Source organism: Meleagris gallopavo, chromosome 1 (assembly GCF_905368555.1).
Source record: "Meleagris gallopavo chromosome 1, MGAL_WU_HG_1.1, whole genome shotgun sequence".
In the NCBI taxonomy this organism is placed as follows: domain Eukaryota; kingdom Metazoa; phylum Chordata; class Aves; order Galliformes; family Phasianidae; genus Meleagris; species Meleagris gallopavo.
The window spans coordinates 172,961,646-172,980,859 of NC_139404.1; the positions used below are offsets into that span (position 1 = coordinate 172,961,646).

Consider the following 19,214-nt stretch of genomic DNA (forward strand, 5'->3'; position numbering starts at 1 on the left):
AAAGTGAACAGGGAACTGTATTCAGCTGTGTTCCCAGAGGATGCTGGTTTGATATGGAAAATGAGGCAATGCACAGGCATGCTTTCTGCCCATCAGTGTGGTGGACACATGGAAGAGATGACTGCTGAAACCAAAGCACAAACCTAGTACAAGAACAGAAATAGGTACGCACACACACACACCCCCTTACTGAGAAGTCATCACAGCAGCTTTAGCTAAATCTGCTTTAGGAAAGAGATGAGGATCTGATTGGAAACATTATCTTTTATGACTCCAAGAACATGTAACTCAATCCTGCCTGCATCCAGGTGACAGATTTTTCTTTCTTTCTGGTCTCTACTCACCTACTGACTGCAGATTGCATATTGGACCAATTTAGGACTGACATTAATAATTTTATTGCATGCGAAGACTGTAAATGTTTTAAATTTTGGTTCAATTCTAGAACTGAAAAACCTGAAACACTGAATTTCATCAAAATGACGATCAGCACCATGCTGAGAGCATGCCTCCCTTTTCTCACACCGCTGGCAAGATAGGCACAGGAAGCAGGGAAGATGACCATCCAGCTTTTCTTTGGAGCTGGGCTCAGGTCTTATGGTGGCACTGCTGTGAGCTGGTGGCTGGGCATAGGACTCTTCCTTTTTTATTTTGCCTTTTTCTGCTTTACTTTTTTTTTTCTCCTTTTTCTCCTTTTCTCTCTTCCTCCTTTTTCTCCATACCTTTTTCTCCTTTCCCTCTTTTTCTCCTTTTCTTCCCCCTCCCTTTTCTCCTTTTTTCATTCTTTTTTCTCCTATTTTCCTACCTTCTAATCCTTACCTTTCCTTTTCTCCTTTTCTTTATTCCCCTCTGTTTCTCCTTTACCCTTTTTTTCTCCTTTTCTTTTTCCATTTCTTTTCATTTTCCTTTTCTTTCCTCTTTTTTTTTTTTCCCCCTTCTTTCGGCTGCCACATGGAAGGCTCACCGCTGCCTGCACCACTTCACACATCTGCTGTTCTGTTCAGTTTGTCCCACACAGCAAACATTCTGCAGGCAGAGTGACCCTGCCTTGGCCGTGGCTTTGAGCTGCTGCTTCAGCCTCCTCCCCCTGTGCCGTAGCTGAGCGACCTCCCTCCTCTTGCGCTTTGCAGCCTGCCTTGCTTTGCTACACCCTGCAAACGCCAAACAGATGACAGGTTTTGGGAGGCTCAAGAAAAGTCTTCCGCTAGGAAAATCAGTTCACTGCAGAGGAGTATGAGAGAAATGTGTAACAAATACCTTTCATTTTATTGTGATTTTTTTTCTTCTTTTTTACAGTTACATTTGGATTCCATTTTCTGTCTTCTAAAACCTTCCAAACTCTACAGGGCTTTCTCTCTCTCTTTCCTTTTTTTATACCACGCCATTACATTTTTTACATCAGCTTTTTGTTCTGAACACAATTCTCAGCTTAATTTCCATTGCAAAAGCCCTGATCTGGGAGCACCAAACAACACTGACTCCACTTGTAAGTGAGAAATAAAACCAGAGAGGAGACAAACGGCTCCCTTATGGGCGAGTGGTGGGCACGCTGCAGCCGCTGCCTTCCCCTTTTTGCAGTGCTAGTTCGTTGTGTGTCTCCATCTGCCTCTCAGCCTCTCTGCGAGGCTGCCTTTGTGCAGCCAGCTGACATCCTTTAGCTTGCTGCTGAGGCTGAGTGAGGAGTTCGAAAGCAGCTCCCTGCTCAGCCCCCTGCCTTGCAGCTGCTTTCCCAGCATGGCTGAGCACTGCCATTTAGCCGGGAGGGGAAGCGGTTTCTGTCTGAAGCCGAAGAGGAGGAGGAGTGGGGCTCTAATGCATCAAAGGGAAAACAGTGCTTTGCCCCACAAGCTCAACAGCATTGTGGAGGCATTAACCAGAGACCTGTGGCCGTTGGGGGCAGTGGCAGGGCTGAGCTTGGCTGTTGAATGGATCTCAGCGTGGTGCAGAAATTGCTGGAGTTCAAAGAGGTCCGGGTGACTTGGGAGCTTCCTTAGGGCTCTCAGTGCGGTCCTTAAATAAACATGGGCTTTTAAAAGCATTTAAGTCTTAATGGAGCTGGGTTCAATGAGAGAAGGGAAGTGTATAGGTTGCAGCTGAGGAAAGGAGAAATGCTGGGCAAGAAGGCCTTAATTAAACAATGGCAGAGATTCTTCTTGGTTCTCCTCCATTGAAGATTGCACATGTCACAGCTTTGTCATGATAGTGTGCCAGTGGTTTAGCTCTGGCAGGTAATGTGGCAGATGGAGCATCTTCAAAACAGACTTCGGGTGGTCTGGTCTTCAGCTGGAGCTGGACTCAGTGATCCTGATGAGTCCCTTCCAAGTCGGGATCTTTCATGACTTTTGTGTGCTGCAGCCAAAGCCCCTACGCCGGCTGCATTGTTAGCCTGCTTCTGCATTCCTGTGATTGGTGTCAGTTACCTAAAGAGTGGTTTAGCTTTGTTAAGAGAATCTGATTTGCTAATAAATAAAACAAAAAAAGCAACTAACCAGCCCACCCACTGTGACGTTTAATGAAGTCTGGTGGGCTTTTATCACTGTGAGCAGCATCCATGAAGAAAGCATTGTGCAGTTGGGGTGGAAGCAGCCACCGGTGTTTGGGGATGATTCTTGGAGTGCAGGGTATGAAAGTATTGGGTTTGCTGGCCATCGTGGTGCTGTGATGGCTGTGTTAAAGCTTTGTACCTTGCAGCTTGAGCAGAAGCAAAGCAGACAATATTGCTATATGTTACAAGTAAAGAACATGTGCAAAGAAAAATGTTCTTATGTACCTCTGTGACTTCCACTTTTAGGGAAAGAAAACACCCCAGGAAGGTGTTGCTGATGATGTTCCAAGATTTGATGGAGGCGTGGGTTATGACAAAGACTTGGTCGAAGCTCTTGAAAGGGACATTGTGTCGAGGAATCCAAGCATTCATTGGTATGAGGATTTTCTCTCTATTGAAGTCTTTTTGCTAGTGTGGAGAAGAGGAGGAATTATTATTCTCCTAAATTTTAAGATAGGGAGACATCACAATTTTCTGCAAATGAGCAATGCAAGGTCTTTTGGCTTTAACAGTTTATTAATTTGATTACAGTTAGGCTCTTTTGTGCTAACTGGTATTTTTTGCAGTACATCCATTGCAAGTACTGCCATAATAGAAGTGCACTCTAGAGAACTCTGAAGATATCTCTTTGGTGTTCACGCTGTCCAAACCAATTTTTAATTAAGCAGCTGAGAGTAACTTGAGCTGAAATTCATTTTTTCCCTACCTTTCACAAATGGATTTAGTTTTAGGTCACAGGATTGTAGGAGTACTCTCATGAGGTAAATACATGCTAAAAGAGATGGTACTGAGGGAAGAACTTTATTTGTTCTTCTGTAAAAGCAGGAGAAATATTGTCATACAGGAATCTCAGAAAAGTTTCTTTCTTTTGTACAGGGATGACATAGCAGATTTGGAAGAAGCCAAAAAATTACTAAGAGAAGCTGTTGTTCTTCCGATGTGGATGCCTGATTTTTTCAAAGGGATCAGAAGACCTTGGAAGGTAGGGATTTATTTGGTGCTTTAGTAAATGGCAAGCTGTAGTTATGTATGCCTGCTGCTGTAGGGTGTGCAGATGCCTGCAGTGGATACCTCAAATGCCAAACAGGAAAGTTCAAGAATTTGTTCATGAAATCCTCTCATAATGATTCATATAAAATGCACTGAAATAAACAGCTGGAAGTGTATGCAGGTTTCACACTATATAATTCTTTTGTGTTTACTCAGTCATTACTTCTCAATGCTAATAGATCAGCCTGTGCACGGGAGCAGACATGTAGTGCATATTGAGAGAAGCAGAAATGCCTAATGGAAAGCTTGATTTGTTACAATGGCTGCTTTTCAACCAAGGAAAGCAATTGTTGGACTGGTTTTATTTCTGTATGTGCCAGCTCTCTCTTATGCTGACTGCATGCTGCAGTCTGCATGATGCAAAGAATCCAGGAGAGAGAGAAGGCTGGTCTGATGATTTAGCTTTACAGCTGTGCTTGCAGCTAGACTGAATTACCTGTGGAGTGGTGGGAATTCAAAGTGGGAGCGTGAGCTGCTGTAACAGTAAGCTGTTGTAACATGGGGCTGAGCTGGGCTGGGTGATGGACTGGTGACAACCGTGGCCTGGGCCTTGCTCAGAGCTGAAAAGGAATCAGAGGGAGGATCTCTGTACACAGAGAATAAAATTATCTTGCTTTAGTTGTGGGATGGATTGACGTTGTTTTAATAATGACTAGTCACAGCACAGTGGCCATCTGATTATGGGGAAACATTCAGTGATAAACTGGGACAAGAGACTCTGCTGCAAGCTGTCTGTCAGTCTGAGTCTCCAAAGACATGACATGTGTAGAGAATGCGATGTACGTGGCTGGTTTCTGTAGATTAGTACAGTAGTTCAACATATGTCAGACCTTGTGTTACTAGTGCTTGCCCTGTCTCTTCCTGTTTGGCCCTTAAGACTTCTCTGATTTACACTTAGGACTGGCCTTCTTCAGCCTGAGCTGCTCTTGAATCCGCGTTGTGCCGCCTGTTTATGAAACAAAGTCATGCAGCATTTGAGTAGAAAACTTGTCATTTTGGGGGCTTGTGTCTACAGACAGTAAAGAGAGGAAGGTGAAAGCGTGGGAGTGAACAGCAGGAACTTTGGGATTGCTGTGTGAGAGATGTTCACAGAGGCTTTAGTGAGTTGCAAGGAGTTGCCTGGATTCAGCAAAACTTGAGCTGGAGCTTTATGGCTGTTGGTGTTTAGCGTGACTGTGGTTAAGCACCAGGCTTGCGGTTGACCTTGAGGTTAACCAAGGTCAGCTTGGACAAAGCCTACATATCACAGGTCACAAATACAGGGTGAGATTTTAGTATGTGTTAAATAACTGAATCTCTTTTTCTTTCCTCTCGATGTAGAGGAATTTGATCCATTTGACCCTCATTATAAGCTACAGTAGCCCCATCTGTCCAGTCTTCAAAAACTTTTAAGGGAGTAAAGAACTGCTATTCTGCTTTCTCACCTCTTAACACGGCTAGAGGATGTAGTGGCCATCTGTCTTTAAGACAGGTATCTCAGCGGGCTGCAGGCAGCATGAAGAGTGCTGCTGATCCTGTCTCCAAATACTGTGGCAATAGGTAGGGAAATAGCAGCCTGGTTGTCAGAGTTAGAGTCTCTTTCTCTTTGCATGAGATTATCTTTTCCTGCTGGCCAGTGTTGCTTCTGGAAACTAGGTGGTTGCAGACGTGGAAAAAACGATACGATTATTTCCTTCCTTCAGTCTGAAATGCAAATTGATTTCTGACAAGTCCATGAAGGGTCTTCATTGTTAGCCTTCTCCCTGGTGACTCGTGAAGCTGTAACTCTCCTGAATTTATTTCTCATGCAGAACAGCATGCATTTTCCTTACTGTTGACCTCTGACTGTGCTACAGGGATGAGAAGTTTTGAAGAGAAGGCTGTTTCTCGCAGTAATCAGTGTAGCAGCAGGCATTTGTTGAGCCTAGGCATTCAGGACAATAACTCAGGGAAAAGGCAGCCAGATCTGTTTTTGGATGTTCAGACTCTCCTGAGAATAATTCCCAAGACAGCCCTTGCTGTTTGCCCCTGCATTCAGAGGACAGTGCCTGGTATGAAGGAGCCAGCTGCCTTCCCAATTCAACACAGGTGCTGTGTGGTTGCAGTTGGGTCTCTGAGTGTCCACAGGCTTGCTCTTTCTTTTTCTCTGAACTGCTTTGTGCCAAGAAGGCCTGGTTGCTTGCTGTGCTTCCCACTGCTCTGCTAGTGATTGTTACAACAGCAAGAAGTAACCCTGCAGTGATTTCATCAAAACACTTACTCCCTGCAGTGTGTTTCAGCTTCTTATTGGAATACTTTGGATTAACAGAGCCTTAGAGGAGGAATAAAGAAGTCTTTGTGTTTGTCAAGGATTTTAACTAGTGAGTAAGTGGCAGCCTCGTAGTTGCAGAGAGAAAGAGCGACTTGATTCTGTGTTTCTCTTTGCAGCCATGCACATCTCATTTTGCTGAGAATTCAAGGTGTGGCTTTTTTTCTTCTTTTCTTTTGTTACTTTTTTTTTTTTTTAACTGACATTTCTTTTCTCTTTATCTCCAGACGGGTTAGTGTTCCCCTGACTTTTCATCTGATGTGGCTACATGGCACCTTTGTTAGGTCCATATATAATGCCCCCAGTGTCCTGTGCTAGGTAATGCTCACTGTCATAGTTATGCAGAAGGCGCAAAGCGATGGGCTTTTGAATGAAGCAGTGAGCAAGATGTGTGGCTGAAACTGGAATTTGATCTTCCAGAATAATGGGAGACAAAGGTGACATCCAAAAAACTACCATTTTTTTACACTAGCCCTTGTGTCTCCAGCTCCGACAGTTTGTCAGGAACAAGGGTTAAGTGTGATTTGATGTAGATGATATTTTAAAATATAAAAATAAGCACATTTGAAACTTAGAGAGAACAGTAAGTCATCTCTGCCTACCTATCACAGGCCAAGTAATTTTCACCTAGTCACTCCAGGCTCACACTTGCATTATTATAATATTACTGGTACGACTGTGCAGCAGCTCAAATCATAGTATATGTCTGAATGTTCATAGGGAGAAAAAAAGAGTCAGTTTGCTTTTCATGCTTGTTGCCCTGGAGTTTAGGAAACCTTGAGCAGCCTGAAGAGTGACATTGGACCGTTAGCTGCATGGAGGAAGTATGAACATTTCTAACTTAATTTACCAATGAATGTATGTTGAGCTTGCATTAGCTAAGTGTTAAATGGCAATAAAGGTATTAAGAGTTAATGGGAAATGGAGTACAGAGAGGCTATTGCTTCTGAATAGTACATTTTTGAATAATTGCATTCCCGGTTGATTTGTTTTTATAGATCTCTTCCATGTCATTCTGTGTGCTTTTTGAAGTAAATTTTTGTGAGGAACAGATGAAATCTAATTTGCTATGTGGCTTGCATTTAACAGATATTTTATTGCTGTGGTATTTTATGTAAGATATTAATTGCAAAGCACATTATGATATGCAATTCTAATTCTAGCTAATTTGATTACCCTTGCAACCAAGTACAACTTAATTTTAGGAAACTCTTGTTAGCATATGGTAAGATTTTGTAGTTGGGGAAAAAAGGCTTGAACACTACGTTTTTCACAGTGCCATGCTCAGAATCATAGTGCCCTGTTCTAGTGCTGAGGGGGTGGTACAGTGTGTTGCTGCAATGGTCAGACTATTCATAAACATAAGTATTTAAAAATATGATTGTGAACTAGCCCTCCTTGGAGTCAGCAGTAACCTCATGATGGAAGGAATCGCTTATTTTCAGAAACCTGTGTTGTTTCTGTTGTGTCTCTCCTAAAAAATACTGTCTTTTCTTTGAGTCATGGTGATTAACCATTCTTGGTGCTTCAGTCTTAATGGCCTTAATGTGGGTCCTGAGTGCACTGTGTGCGTAGCTAAAAACCTGCTTGTGTAGTGATGAGTAAGTAAGTTGTGGAATCACCGAATGGTTTGACTTAGAAGGGACCTTAAAGCTCATCCAATTCCAACCCTCTGTTGTGAGCAGAGGCACCTTCCGATAGACAAGGTTGCCCAAAGCCCCATCCAGTCTGGTAGTCAACACAGTCATTCACAGTTTCTCTGAGCAGTCTGTTCCAATGCCTCACCACCCTTTGAACAAAGAACTTCCTCCTAATATTTAATCTAAATCTCCCCTCTTTCAGTTTAAAACCATTATCCCTTGTCCTGCCACTATGCTCCCTGATAAAGAGTCTCTCCCCTGCTTTTCTGTAGGCCCCCGTCCGATACTGGAAGGCCACTATAAAGTGTTCCCGGAGCCTTCTCTTCTCCTGACTGAACAAGCCCAGCTCTCTCAGCCTTTTTATATAGGAGAGGTGCTCCAGTTCTCTGATCATCTTTGTGGCACTTCTAGACTCGGTGCAACAAGCCCATGTCCTTCTTGTGCTGGAGACTCAAGAGCTGAACGCAGTATTGCAGGTAGGGCTTCATGAGGGTGGTGTAGAAGGGAACAATCACCTCCCTCAACCTGCCACCTCTCTTTTAATTCGGTCCAGGATGAAGTTAGCTTTCTGAGCTGCAAGCACATATTCAGTTTTTTGTTAACCAGGATCCCCAAGTCCTTCTCCTCAGGACTGTTCTCGATCCATTCCTTGCCCAGTCTGTTCATATACCTGAGATTGCCCTGACTCAGGTGCAGCACCTTCACTTGACCTTGTTGAACTGCATGATGTTCACGTGGGGCCACTTCTCAAGTGTGTCCAGGTCCTTTGAATGGCACCCCTTCTTTCTGTTGTTTCAAATGCTCCACAGAATGCCCTGATCTAGAGAGGTGTGTGCTCCTTACAGACAGAGCGCAGATAGAAAGGCAATCTAATGATGTGTTTGCCAGGCTGGGGCTTGATAGTAGCTCAGTTGTCCAGGTGAGATTTTTTTTAATCATCACTGAAGTTCATATTAAATGGAGTTGAGCAGCAGTCCACATAAGCCAAAAATTGTCCAGCAGTGTGGTGAGAATGGCTTTTCATCCAGGAGGTGGTAAGAAGTAGTACTTTGGCCACAGAAATACTGAGATGGAGAGATTAAGCAGTAGGACAAATCCTTGTGTCCAGTGAATGTTCTCGTGCAGCCTGAATTGTAAAAATCAGCCAGATTCATACGTGTACATGGTTAGGATTTTTTTGACAAAATGTTTTGCTGTAGGAAAATGCTCTACTGATGAACACAAAAAGTATTTTGGTTTCGGTGCAGCTTTCTTCATGAAGGAGTCTTCCAAAAAGATGAATTCATTCTCTTCATCCGTCTGTACAGCCACTTGTAAGCTGGGAAAGAGCCAAGTTCAAGTCCAGGCCCTGCCTGATTGAGAGCAAGTCTGTAAATCTGTCACCTGCTTCCCAGGTGATAGCTGCAATTGCCTTTTGTGATTTCAACTTCAGTGGGGCAGTAAGGAGAATAAGTCACAGAATACTTCCATGCTGTTCTCATAATGCAGCATTCTTTTGTTTTCCACTGATGATGATCATGATATTAAGCAATCAAAATACTGGTTTTACTGGTTTTGGTTTATTTTGAGATGTAGTATAGAGGACTGTTGCGCAAAATTTACTTGTTGTTCATCACCTTTGTTTTCACCTTTCAGGGCGTGCTGATGGTTGGTCCTCCTGGTACTGGCAAAACAATGCTAGCAAAAGCTGTTGCTACAGAATGTGGAACAACGTTCTTCAATGTGTCTTCCTCTACACTGACATCTAAATACAGAGGCGAATCTGAAAAGCTTGTCCGCCTCTTGTTTGAAATGGTATGTCCTCAGTGATGTGATCTGGGGATCAGTGAGGTGTGAAGGGGCCTCCCTCTCTGTTCCCTGCCCCTCCAGTAGCATGCTGAAAGTATTGAGTTTACTGCACTAAGATTCTCTCATCCAGATGAAGAAAAGACAACGTGTGTATTCATCATTTTCTGAAATGTCACTGAGGATTAGGAGGGAAATGGCTCATCACTCATGTTGAGGATAGTGCTTTCCTGGCTAAAAGCAGAGTGGTGATTCTTGACAGAAATTACAGGAAGTTATTTGAAATTGGAAAGAATTGGGAACTATTATTCTAGGAGCAATACGTATTCTAGTTCTGTTTCTGTTCTGGGTGATGGACAAGCTTCTCAGTGTTTTTGAGTGCAGTCCATCATATGGGCTGTGTGAAGGACATACCTGTGTGGACCTATATTGAAAGGGTCATTCCTGCCTTCAGGATCTACTTCTGACACACTCTCAGTTGAAACTTCTGTCTTCTGAGATCGACAGTTCCATTCTATCCCTCTGCCTTGCCCTCACCAGCACAAAACCTCGATATTAAAAACTGCCTTTTTGTGATTGTGTTCCTTTTCCTCTTTGCAAGACCTCTGACTTGAGGAGTACAATTTAAAATGTATAAACTTAAGCATGTGCCATAGAGATTGTGAATCAAGGTCTTGAATTACTTTCTTGTGACAAGCAGGGAAGGTAATATATGTAGTAGCCGAACTGGGTCATGGTCTGATGCGGGCTTGTGCTTGCTGCTGCAGTCTTAATGATGATGTTTTCGTTTGAATAAAGGCAAGGTTTTACGCTCCAACAACAATCTTCATTGATGAAATTGATTCAATCTGCAGCCGCAGAGGCACATCTGATGAGCATGAGGCGAGTCGCAGAGTCAAGTCAGAGCTGCTTGTGCAAATGGACGGTAAAGATTACTGGTTTAGATCCGTGCTTGGGACTGGGATGCTGTTTTCTTAGAGATGGGAATGTAAAAAACTTGAACAATCTGGAAAGCCTGGTTTTATGGATGGGGGAGAAGTAAGGCAAAATTTGAGAGGAATGCATTCTCTGAGAATTTGAAGGCGGGTAACTGGAAAAGGTGCTCTGCTTTATTTTTTCTAAAATGAACGTTTTAGAAAATTGAGAACTCATTTTGAAGAGATGCTCTACTATAGGAGAAGCAGATAATGGAGATTTGTGAAGTTTAATACAAGTCTTTTTTTTTTTTCCTTTTTTCTTTTTTTAAGCAATTTAAACAAATTTCTTCTTTTTCATAGAGTCTCCTGCTCAGGGACCCCATCATCAGATCTGGTTTTGCTGTTAGCTGTGGTGACAGCTAATATTAACCTCCTAGGTATATTCTGTACCTGTTCTGCTCATGTGCACGCAGTGAGGACCACCACCCAAGGAATGTTCTGTGGTGTAGTGCTTTGATAACCAGCTCTATATAATAGTTGCTGTTGAACCACTCTTTGTTTATAATGTCCTCAAATGTTCATTGTGGTAAACCCCATGTAGGCAACTTATTCTCTCCAAGTGAACTTTTCTTTATAGTCCTTGTTTGGAAGGTCAGGGAGTGATTTTTGCTTCTTCTATGGCCATGTTTGACAGAGATGGTTTTTTGCTGTGACTAACAGTGCTGCACTTGCACATGACTGTGTTGGTAACACAGTCAAAGAAAGCCCTTCCTTGTCTGACAGAAAAATGAACTGTTCCTCTTTATGTGGCAGTGATGGTCCTGCTACATCAGCCATGTAAAGTCTGGAAGGTGGCACTAGGAGTGCATGGAACAGCTGCTGAGCTTTGAGCTTTTGTAACATTTGCACAATTTCTTAGCAAGCATCTTGATCAATAAGAGCAGCGGAGTGAAATTTCTCTAAACTGTTGTGCTTACAGGGGTAGGTGGTGCTTTGGAGAATGATGACCCTTCCAAGATGGTTATGGTATTAGCTGCTACAAACTTTCCTTGGGATATTGATGAAGCTCTCCGACGGAGACTGGAAAAGAGGATTTATATACCTTTGCCCACAGGTATGTTTGGTACAAGCATTTTACTTTAAAATGTCCCAAAGCTGCCATAGGACTACTACAAGACTGTTGGATTTGGGAGGAGTTTTTGTTTTTGTGATGAGCAGTGAAATTCAGGAGTTAATCACTTGGTTGGATTGCTTTATTCTTAAGAGAGTGAGAGAAAGGAAAAAAAAAATAAATACTCGCTTGGGGGCTTAAAAACAAAGAGCTGCTGCATTTCATTGCAAACCAATTGATGGGTTCTTACACTGAAAGAGAGTTAGTTTTAATGAGCCTGGAATTATTTTAAATGTTTAACAGCCAATCCTTGAGTGATCATCAAAGACAGCCTTTGGACACGTTAAGAAATACTGCAAATGCACTCGTGCCCTTGCAGACGAATGCAAGGAAGTGGATCCATGAATTTTCACTTACAGGCTTAGTTCATTGTAAATCACTGCTTGCCCGCTGTTATGACTAGGCTGCGAGTTGCTCAGAATGCAGCAGGCTGATTGCTTTCCTGCCCCGAGACGTCTCAGCTTGTATTGTCTTTCCCAGCTGTCATTCACCTGTCCTATTAATTTTGAGATTCCTATCGCTTGAAGTTTGCATAGCTTTGTTTCTTCTTGGTACAGTGGATGTTTCATCTCCCTGCATGAGCACTCAAGATAACAAGATGCGTGTTCGTGCTGACAGCAATTGTGATTGAGTTTAGCAGGTATAAGGACACTTAATAGTTGTACAGCTTGTCTGCACAGCTCACAGCTCCTAACAGGATGCCTGTCTTTATGACCAATTAGTTTAAAATCCTATCAGCTCCTACTCTTGTTTCTAATTAAACAAGATTGTTTTTTTGACACAGTAGATTACACCCTGGACAACATGCGAGATGTGCTTCTGTTTTATTTCCAGTCTTATGTTCCCTTGCATTTATTCCATATATAAGAGAAGTTGAGCTGTTCTGTGCGAGTCTCAGTGATGTTTTTATTAACTGTGCTGTGCCATTTGTCGTGGTCAGGCAATTTAATGAACAAAATGGTATGTCATATATACACCTCTGTGTTGGGGCATTTGGTGCACGCATACATTCTACCCTTTTTCTTTTTTTGAAATACTGCAAGAGCTTGCTTATCCCAGTAGAAAAATGAGAAGAATATTCTCTGATTCAGGAGGCTCTCTGCAGGTATGCTGTGTGTACACTGTGCTCTGTAAATAATAAATCCCCACTTCATAGCTGGTCCCAGTAGTGCATGATTGATACCCGTCTGTATTCTTGACAGTTCTGCAGAGCACTCCAAACTAGCAGCCTTAGACAAGCTTTCTGTTTTTTTTTTCTCCCTCCTTTTTTAAAGGAGGGCAATGGGTGAATAAAACATGTGCAATGTTTCCTTTCAACTTTTGGCTTTTCCTAGTGCTGCTCCCTCTGCCAAGGTTGTCCTCTGTTCTGAGTCATAACAATTACTGTTTGTGGAAATAAGGGACTGAGCTGGTTGGTGATTCTGTGCAGCAAAAGCCAGGAAAGCATTTATCCTCCACTTTGCCACCATTAAGCAGAGTAACACTGAGGCAGGCCTAAGCTGTCAAGCTGGGAGTGTTTAGCATATGGGCTGAAATGCACATATGGATGTGCTCTCCACAAGAAAATGGTTAATTGGCTGCATCGATACTCATTTACGCAGTTGGTTATCACTGTATGTTTGCTGCACTCTGAAAGTGGAATGCCAGGACATTGGTATTGTGCATACATTAATACATTTACTGTATTAATGTATCTGTTTTCTATCAGGCTTCAGCAGCTTTCTTGGGTCCCAACTGGGTAAAGTGCTTAAACACATATTTAAAGTTCAGCCTATTGTTAAGGGCTTTGTGTTGTCTAAAGCTCTCTTAATAGAATCCTCATTGTGTTTCTAATTAAACTGTGTGAATAATACGCAATCAAACACTTGAGCAGAGTAAATCCGAAGGGATTTGAGAAGCAGCAGATATCTGTAGGATTGTGCTTTAGTGCCTTTGGGTAGCGTGTCACCAAATGCTTTGTCACCTGAGACATAACAGGTATTTCTAATGATGTACAATTTGGAAAATGTCTTTTGAATGCACTATTTTAATATACAGATTGAAACCATACCCTTTACTGTATTTGATTCCACACTTTACTGTGATTTGTTGCCCCATTCTTTTTCCTTGTATCAAACCCTTTTCTTTGAATTCTTCACTGAAAAATCTAACTTGTGCATGTTTTGTTTTGTTTATAATGTTTGCAAGATTTCAAACACACATTTTTACGTTGTAGCAAAAGGCAGAGCAGAACTACTTAAGATTAATCTTCGGGAAGTAGAGCTGGATCCTGACATCAGCCTTGAAGAAATTGCTGAGAAAATTGAAGGCTATTCCGGTGCTGACATCACAAATGTCTGCAGGTATCTCCTTCCCTTTAATTTGCAAATGAGACCACGTGTCAAGTCATCATTTGCATTATGTGACTAAAAAAAAGCAATACAGCAGCTGAAGCAAGCTAACTGTGAATATTTTGAGGGCCCAAATCTATTTCCTGGAACCGCGCATTACTGGAGCAGTGTAAACACCGTGGTGTTTTGCATGAGATGTCATCAAGTTTGCTTAGATCTTAAGTAAAAGTTATCTGAGCAAATCTCTTCTTGTGTTACCCTTGTCTGCATTAACCAAATGTTAATTAACGTAGTGCAAAACAGGTTTGGATTCTTTTTTCTAAATCCTGCGAGATCAACAGCTAGAATTTTGTAGTTCTGTGATAGAAAAGAACTTCTCCTAGACTGCTTCTTCAGGGCTTTGACACGTTTTATGTTTGGACAACCACCAGTGCAGCAGTATCTTAAATTCTCCCTGGATGTTATACATGTGAGGATGTTAGAGCTAATGTATAGCATTAGTATTGAATTTGTTTCCATCACATTCCCACAACTTGTTTCAATTTTTGAAAAATGAGGCTTTTCTGGAGGAGGATGGGTATTTGAAAAACTTATCAGTAGGAACTCTGCATCCCTTATAGAGATAGGATCCCTGCCAAGTGGAACTGATCCTTTAAGAACATGGCTTGGGAATGTTTTTTCTTGCTGCTTTGCTGAAATTGTGAAGCAGCACCACGGTTTTGAAAACTTTGGTATGTATCACACAGTGCAATAGTTAAACTACCTGCTCTCACTGAGGCCTCTGTTATCCCCCGCTGGGAAAAAACCTGGGGAAGGAAAAAATGTAATTTCAAACTGCGTGTGGGCTGTGGTGTGAGAAATGAGCAGTGCTCTCTGTGGCAGTGGGCCACGCTGACGGCTCCAGAGCCGGGGAGGAGTGGTGGAACAGGTAGAGCATGGGGAGCCACAGGCACAGATGGCCTCAGCCCCAGGGCCACGTGGTGTCAGTGGCTGAGTGCTGCATGTAGGGAAGATGTTGAAATGGTAATTGCATGGGGAGAGATCTGCAACATCCAGAGCACTTTTGGAAGAGAAAAAGAAAAATCCTTCAGTGCAGTTCTTCTCCTGCCCTGCCCTTTCCCGTGCTGAAGAAGTTGAATTTCATCTCTATGAATCATTACAAAAGGCTTTCAGTTTTATAGTTTTAATTATCTCTGTGCATTTGCCATATGCTTAAATGAGTTTTGGTGCCAGTGCATTCTTTATATTGAATTAATGTTGGAATCTGGGAATGTGAATGCTAACAAAGATGTGAACCGCATCTCCTCTGGTAAATAAATGCTCTCTGAAGTATTCCTGCCAGTGGTTTCTAGCAAGAGAATACAATCAAAATTCATAGGCTTACGGCACATGCTGCTAGCAATTAGCTCCCATGCATTGTCCTGTATTTCCAGGGATGCCTCTTTAATGGCAATGAGACGGCGCATTAACGGCTTAACTCCAGAAGAGATTCGGGCACTTTCTAAAGAGGAACTTCAGATGCCAGTCACCAAGGGGGACTTTGAGTTGGCTCTGAAGAAAATCTCCAAATCTGTTTCTGCTGCAGACCTGGAGAAGTACGAGAAATGGATGGCGGAGTTTGGATCTGCTTAATCTCACCGACAGCTTTCCGTTGCGAGAGTTTATGGCTTTTGTTGTTTTCACTTGCAATGTGAGTTAGAAATCTTTTCAAAGGTTTAATAAAAGGTCTGCTGTTCTCCCTGTCCCACCTCCACCCCTTCCTGGTGACAAGATCTTTTAAACTCTGTTTGCCGTTAAAGGGAGTGATATGGTTAAAATTAAAAAAAAATTAAAATGTCCGAAATAGTAAAAGCAGACAAACGGGAAGGGAATAAATATACTTCTGAGAATAATCACCTTATTTTCCCAATGAAGAGCAGTGCTATTTACCTCCTTGTACTCACCTCTCACGGCTAGAATCAATAAATCAGCTGGGGAATGTGACTCCAGAGGAGCTAACAAGGGCTCGCTTCCCCCCTGCTCCAAGTGCTGTGTTCTGTTGGGCTGTCGACTGCCTCCCCCGAACGTGGCATCGAAGTTGCTGTTCCCTGGTGCTGTTTTCTGCTTGGATGTCCAGAGCAAAGCCTGAGGATTAATTGGCATTTACACAGAGGAAGTGAGGATCAGTTTTCCATCAAGATGCAGGCTCAGCTCTCCTCTCTTGTACACGCATTTGGCTTTGATTCACTTCAGATTGGAATGATGTTACCTGTGACTTCTCCTAATGGAAATGAGAAGGAGAGGAAGGGACCTTGATTGCTTTCATTCCATGCTGAATATGGTTTGTACCACTTTGACCATTAGGCACTTTGAAGTTTGACCAGTAGGCACTTTGACTTTATACTGTGCATTTATGTAGAATCTTGAACTTTACTTTCTTAATATTATTTAAATAACAGTAGTGAAGACACTAATATGTCCTTAAAATGCATGGCTGTGGACTTCCAGGTCTTCTAGTTAGGCCTGAGCCCTTTCCCTTTACTAAGCAATGGTATTTGCACTTGTTTATGTTGCAGAACTATTTTTGTTATACTTCTCAAATGAAGCTTTCTTAAAATGTATAAATGCAATTAATTTAGGGGAAAGTAATATGTACAATCTCATTTATGTTCTTATGTGTATCTTCCTGTCCCAAGCACAAGTGGAGGGATGGGAAAGGTTAGGTTATAAAATCTTGCATGATAAATCCCCTCTCTGGAATGTAACTGTCATGCTGACAGTATGGGCTTTTCACAGCATCAGACTGTGCGTCTGACTCATGTGGGTTTCCTAATGTAGCAATGGGAAGGACAGGTAAAATTTACAGAGGAATATGCAAGCTCTGAAATTATTGGTGATTTTGTAAGCACGACTCAAAGTGTCTTGGTTGATCTGAGCTGTCCTGCAGTTGGGTGGGTTCTGCACTCTCTGGCTCTCTGCTGAGGCTCGTGATGACATAGCCAGGTGTCGTAGGCTGGACTAAGAAATTGATCTTGCTCAGAAATGAAGCCAAGTATTCAGAATCGCCCACCACATCTTGGATGGGAGTATATTTTTTTGCTGGTGCTTGCCAAATAATGTTTGTAATCCAGCACGTTGGTCTTTTGGGCCATGACACATGAACCACTAACATAAATGCTTCTTGAGCATGTCTACTGTTCAGGAGAAAGGACAGTCAGGATACGTGCTTGACAACTCTGCTGCATCCTTCTGATTATGTGAGCAACTTGTGTGGTTGTGGTATCCTCTCTACTTTGTCTGTCAGCAGTGCTTTTTCTTTCTCTCTCTGTAAAGACCACAGCTTGGATGGATCATGCCATTTTAAAGGGCTCCGCTAATTTGCATGGAAAAACACCACAGAGATTCTGTAAATCCTGCATTTGACACAAGACAGCTGGGGCTGTAGAGGCCTTTCATGTGGCCTTTCAGAAATATACTTTCTGGTGCCCCCAGACTGGCTGAAAAACAACTGCTGTCCCAATCTTTCCAAGGACAGAGCATCTCCACTGGCTTTGTTACTATCTTGACCAAGGAGATTAGAGCAGGAATAACATCAACTTTTCCCTTTTCACTCACAGAGAGAATAAAACTCCAGTTACTTTTTGCCTGCCCAGTTTGCACCAACTGCACAGTATAGCCTTTGCTCTTCACAATATCTGCAACTGTTAGAAAGAAGCAGTTCTGTCTGCCCTGGAAGATGAGCAAGCGCAAAGCTGCATTTGACTCTATCATTTTTGGCTAAATTACTACCAGGGCCAGCATGTTCCTCCCAGGGAATAGCTGGACCTTTATAGAAAGAAAGCTTTGAAAGCGTTGCCACAGTGTGTCATTTCTTCCTTATGAAAGCTGTAGGCTGAAGCTATTATTCTTTTTTCCCTTTTTTTTTTTTTTTTCTTTTTGTTTTACTGCAGTAGAAATGAGGAAAGCTGTAAGAGTCTTCTGCGGCCAGTGCCAGATTAGCACTTCAGGGTTTCTCCCTAGTGAGACAAGTACTGCCCAAGGAGCTTACTCTACACAGGCAAGATCTAGAAGGAAATAGACATGAATGCCAATAACTCACACCATTCATCTGCCCGAGAGCAGTGCTGGATTCAGCAGTTGCTACTTAGGAAGATGTAAGTACCAGTTTTCTCAGTTTCATGTTGCAAGCAGCAGGGCCCTTGCTGCTGTAGAAAGCACAATGTTTAGCAGAAATGTCATTCCTTCCCTCAAGGTGTTGAACAAACCTCTTACACGGTAAGCAGAATTCACTACACTGGACATTCCTTCCAGTGGGAATTATTTGGGTGCTGTAGTTTTTCTCTAAAGATCATGATTTGTACCTTAAAAGTGTTTTTTCTGTACAGGTCCATTCATTCTTTTCTACTGCAGAATAGCAAAGTAAAAGTTTCCAGGCCACAGATATTTGTGCAACGCCTGAGTGTCACAGCAGGCTCCTGTAGATCAGGCAGCCCACAAGACAGAGACCGTCCCTTTCATGCTGAGACTCTTCAGTGTAGGTGTCTGGCCCTAATGCCGACCCTTTCATCTCCACCCAGTCTCGTGGTTGCACTCAACTAGGTGGGCTTGAAGGTTGAATCATTGCCTCTGGAAGAGAGCCAACAGTGAGATGTAGCAAAGAGCAATTAGGGGAGGAAGGCCAGGCTAACAATGGAAGGAATGCAAATCCAACTGATGTCCCTTTGGAGGAAAGCCTTGTTTAAGGGTGCTTAATTCATTAGAGAACAATGTACTAGCATCTCACAGCCTGCTGCTACAATTTGGTCTGTGTATAGAGCTGCATACACGCCCATGTGTGTATGTGTATATGCACACAACTTTGTACCTATGTGACATAAAATCAAGTTCTAAAGCTGTGTTTACATGTCTCTTTCTAAATGTCTGTGAAAGCCCTATTGGGTGGCACTGCTAATTTTTGTACAATAAGCAATTTGATTGTATGAAGTAATAAATGTACATACAGAGTCTGTCTGTCTCTGGGCCTGTGATTGCTTTTCTCTAGCTGCTTCCAAAGGCTGCTGTACAAAGCAAATTTTTTCAGCATGTCAGAGTGGTGTTGGATTCACCAAAGTCTTGGGCGGAGAGCAGTTAAAGCAGAGCCTGGCTTTTTTTGGATAACACTGTCAGCAATGCTTCCCCTCTTAAATTGGCCTTTCATTGCCACAGGCTATAAAATGGTGAATGTTCCAGTGCCCAGCACTGGGGGAGAGGAAAGCGGAGGCTCCAGCACATGTTCGGTGTTAGCACCTGATTCAGACCTCACAGCACTGGGCAGGTTTTTTATTGCTTGCCCCTGGGCTGAACGTATAATCAGACTCCAGAGAAGCTGTATCTTCAGCTGCTTGCTCAACAGAAGACTTTCAAAAGCAAAACTTCTATTAGGAAAGAGCTTTCAAAGTTGGAAAGAGACCCCACATCTCTTGGGGCCGAGTTGGTTATTAGAATTTTCTCACTAACTTCCTTCTGGAAGT

The 19,214-nt window shown here is 42.6% G+C and overlaps 1 protein-coding gene across 4 annotated transcripts in view; it reads left to right on the forward strand.

Annotated features, from left to right (window-relative positions):
• Window positions 1-18,710, forward strand: part of KATNAL1 (katanin catalytic subunit A1 like 1) — a 39,173-nt gene extending 20,463 nt beyond the window's left edge. For 3 of the 4 annotated variants that reach the window (XM_085216068.1, XM_010728923.4, XM_010728924.4), the window contains exons 5-11: window positions 2,792-2,919; window positions 3,422-3,527; window positions 9,158-9,316; window positions 10,106-10,232; window positions 11,204-11,338; window positions 13,611-13,737; window positions 15,159-18,710. In XM_085216068.1, coding sequence (XP_085072194.1) covers window positions 2,792-2,919; window positions 3,422-3,527; window positions 9,158-9,316; window positions 10,106-10,232; window positions 11,204-11,338; window positions 13,611-13,737; window positions 15,159-15,357 — 981 coding nt within the window. In that variant the 3' untranslated portion in view covers window positions 15,358-18,710. The remainder of the gene's footprint in view (window positions 1-2,791; window positions 2,920-3,421; window positions 3,528-9,157; window positions 9,317-10,105; window positions 10,233-11,203; window positions 11,339-13,610; window positions 13,738-15,158) is intronic. The other variant, XM_085216070.1, reaches the window with a different exon arrangement.
• The last annotated feature ends 504 nt before the right edge of the window (window positions 18,711-19,214 follow it).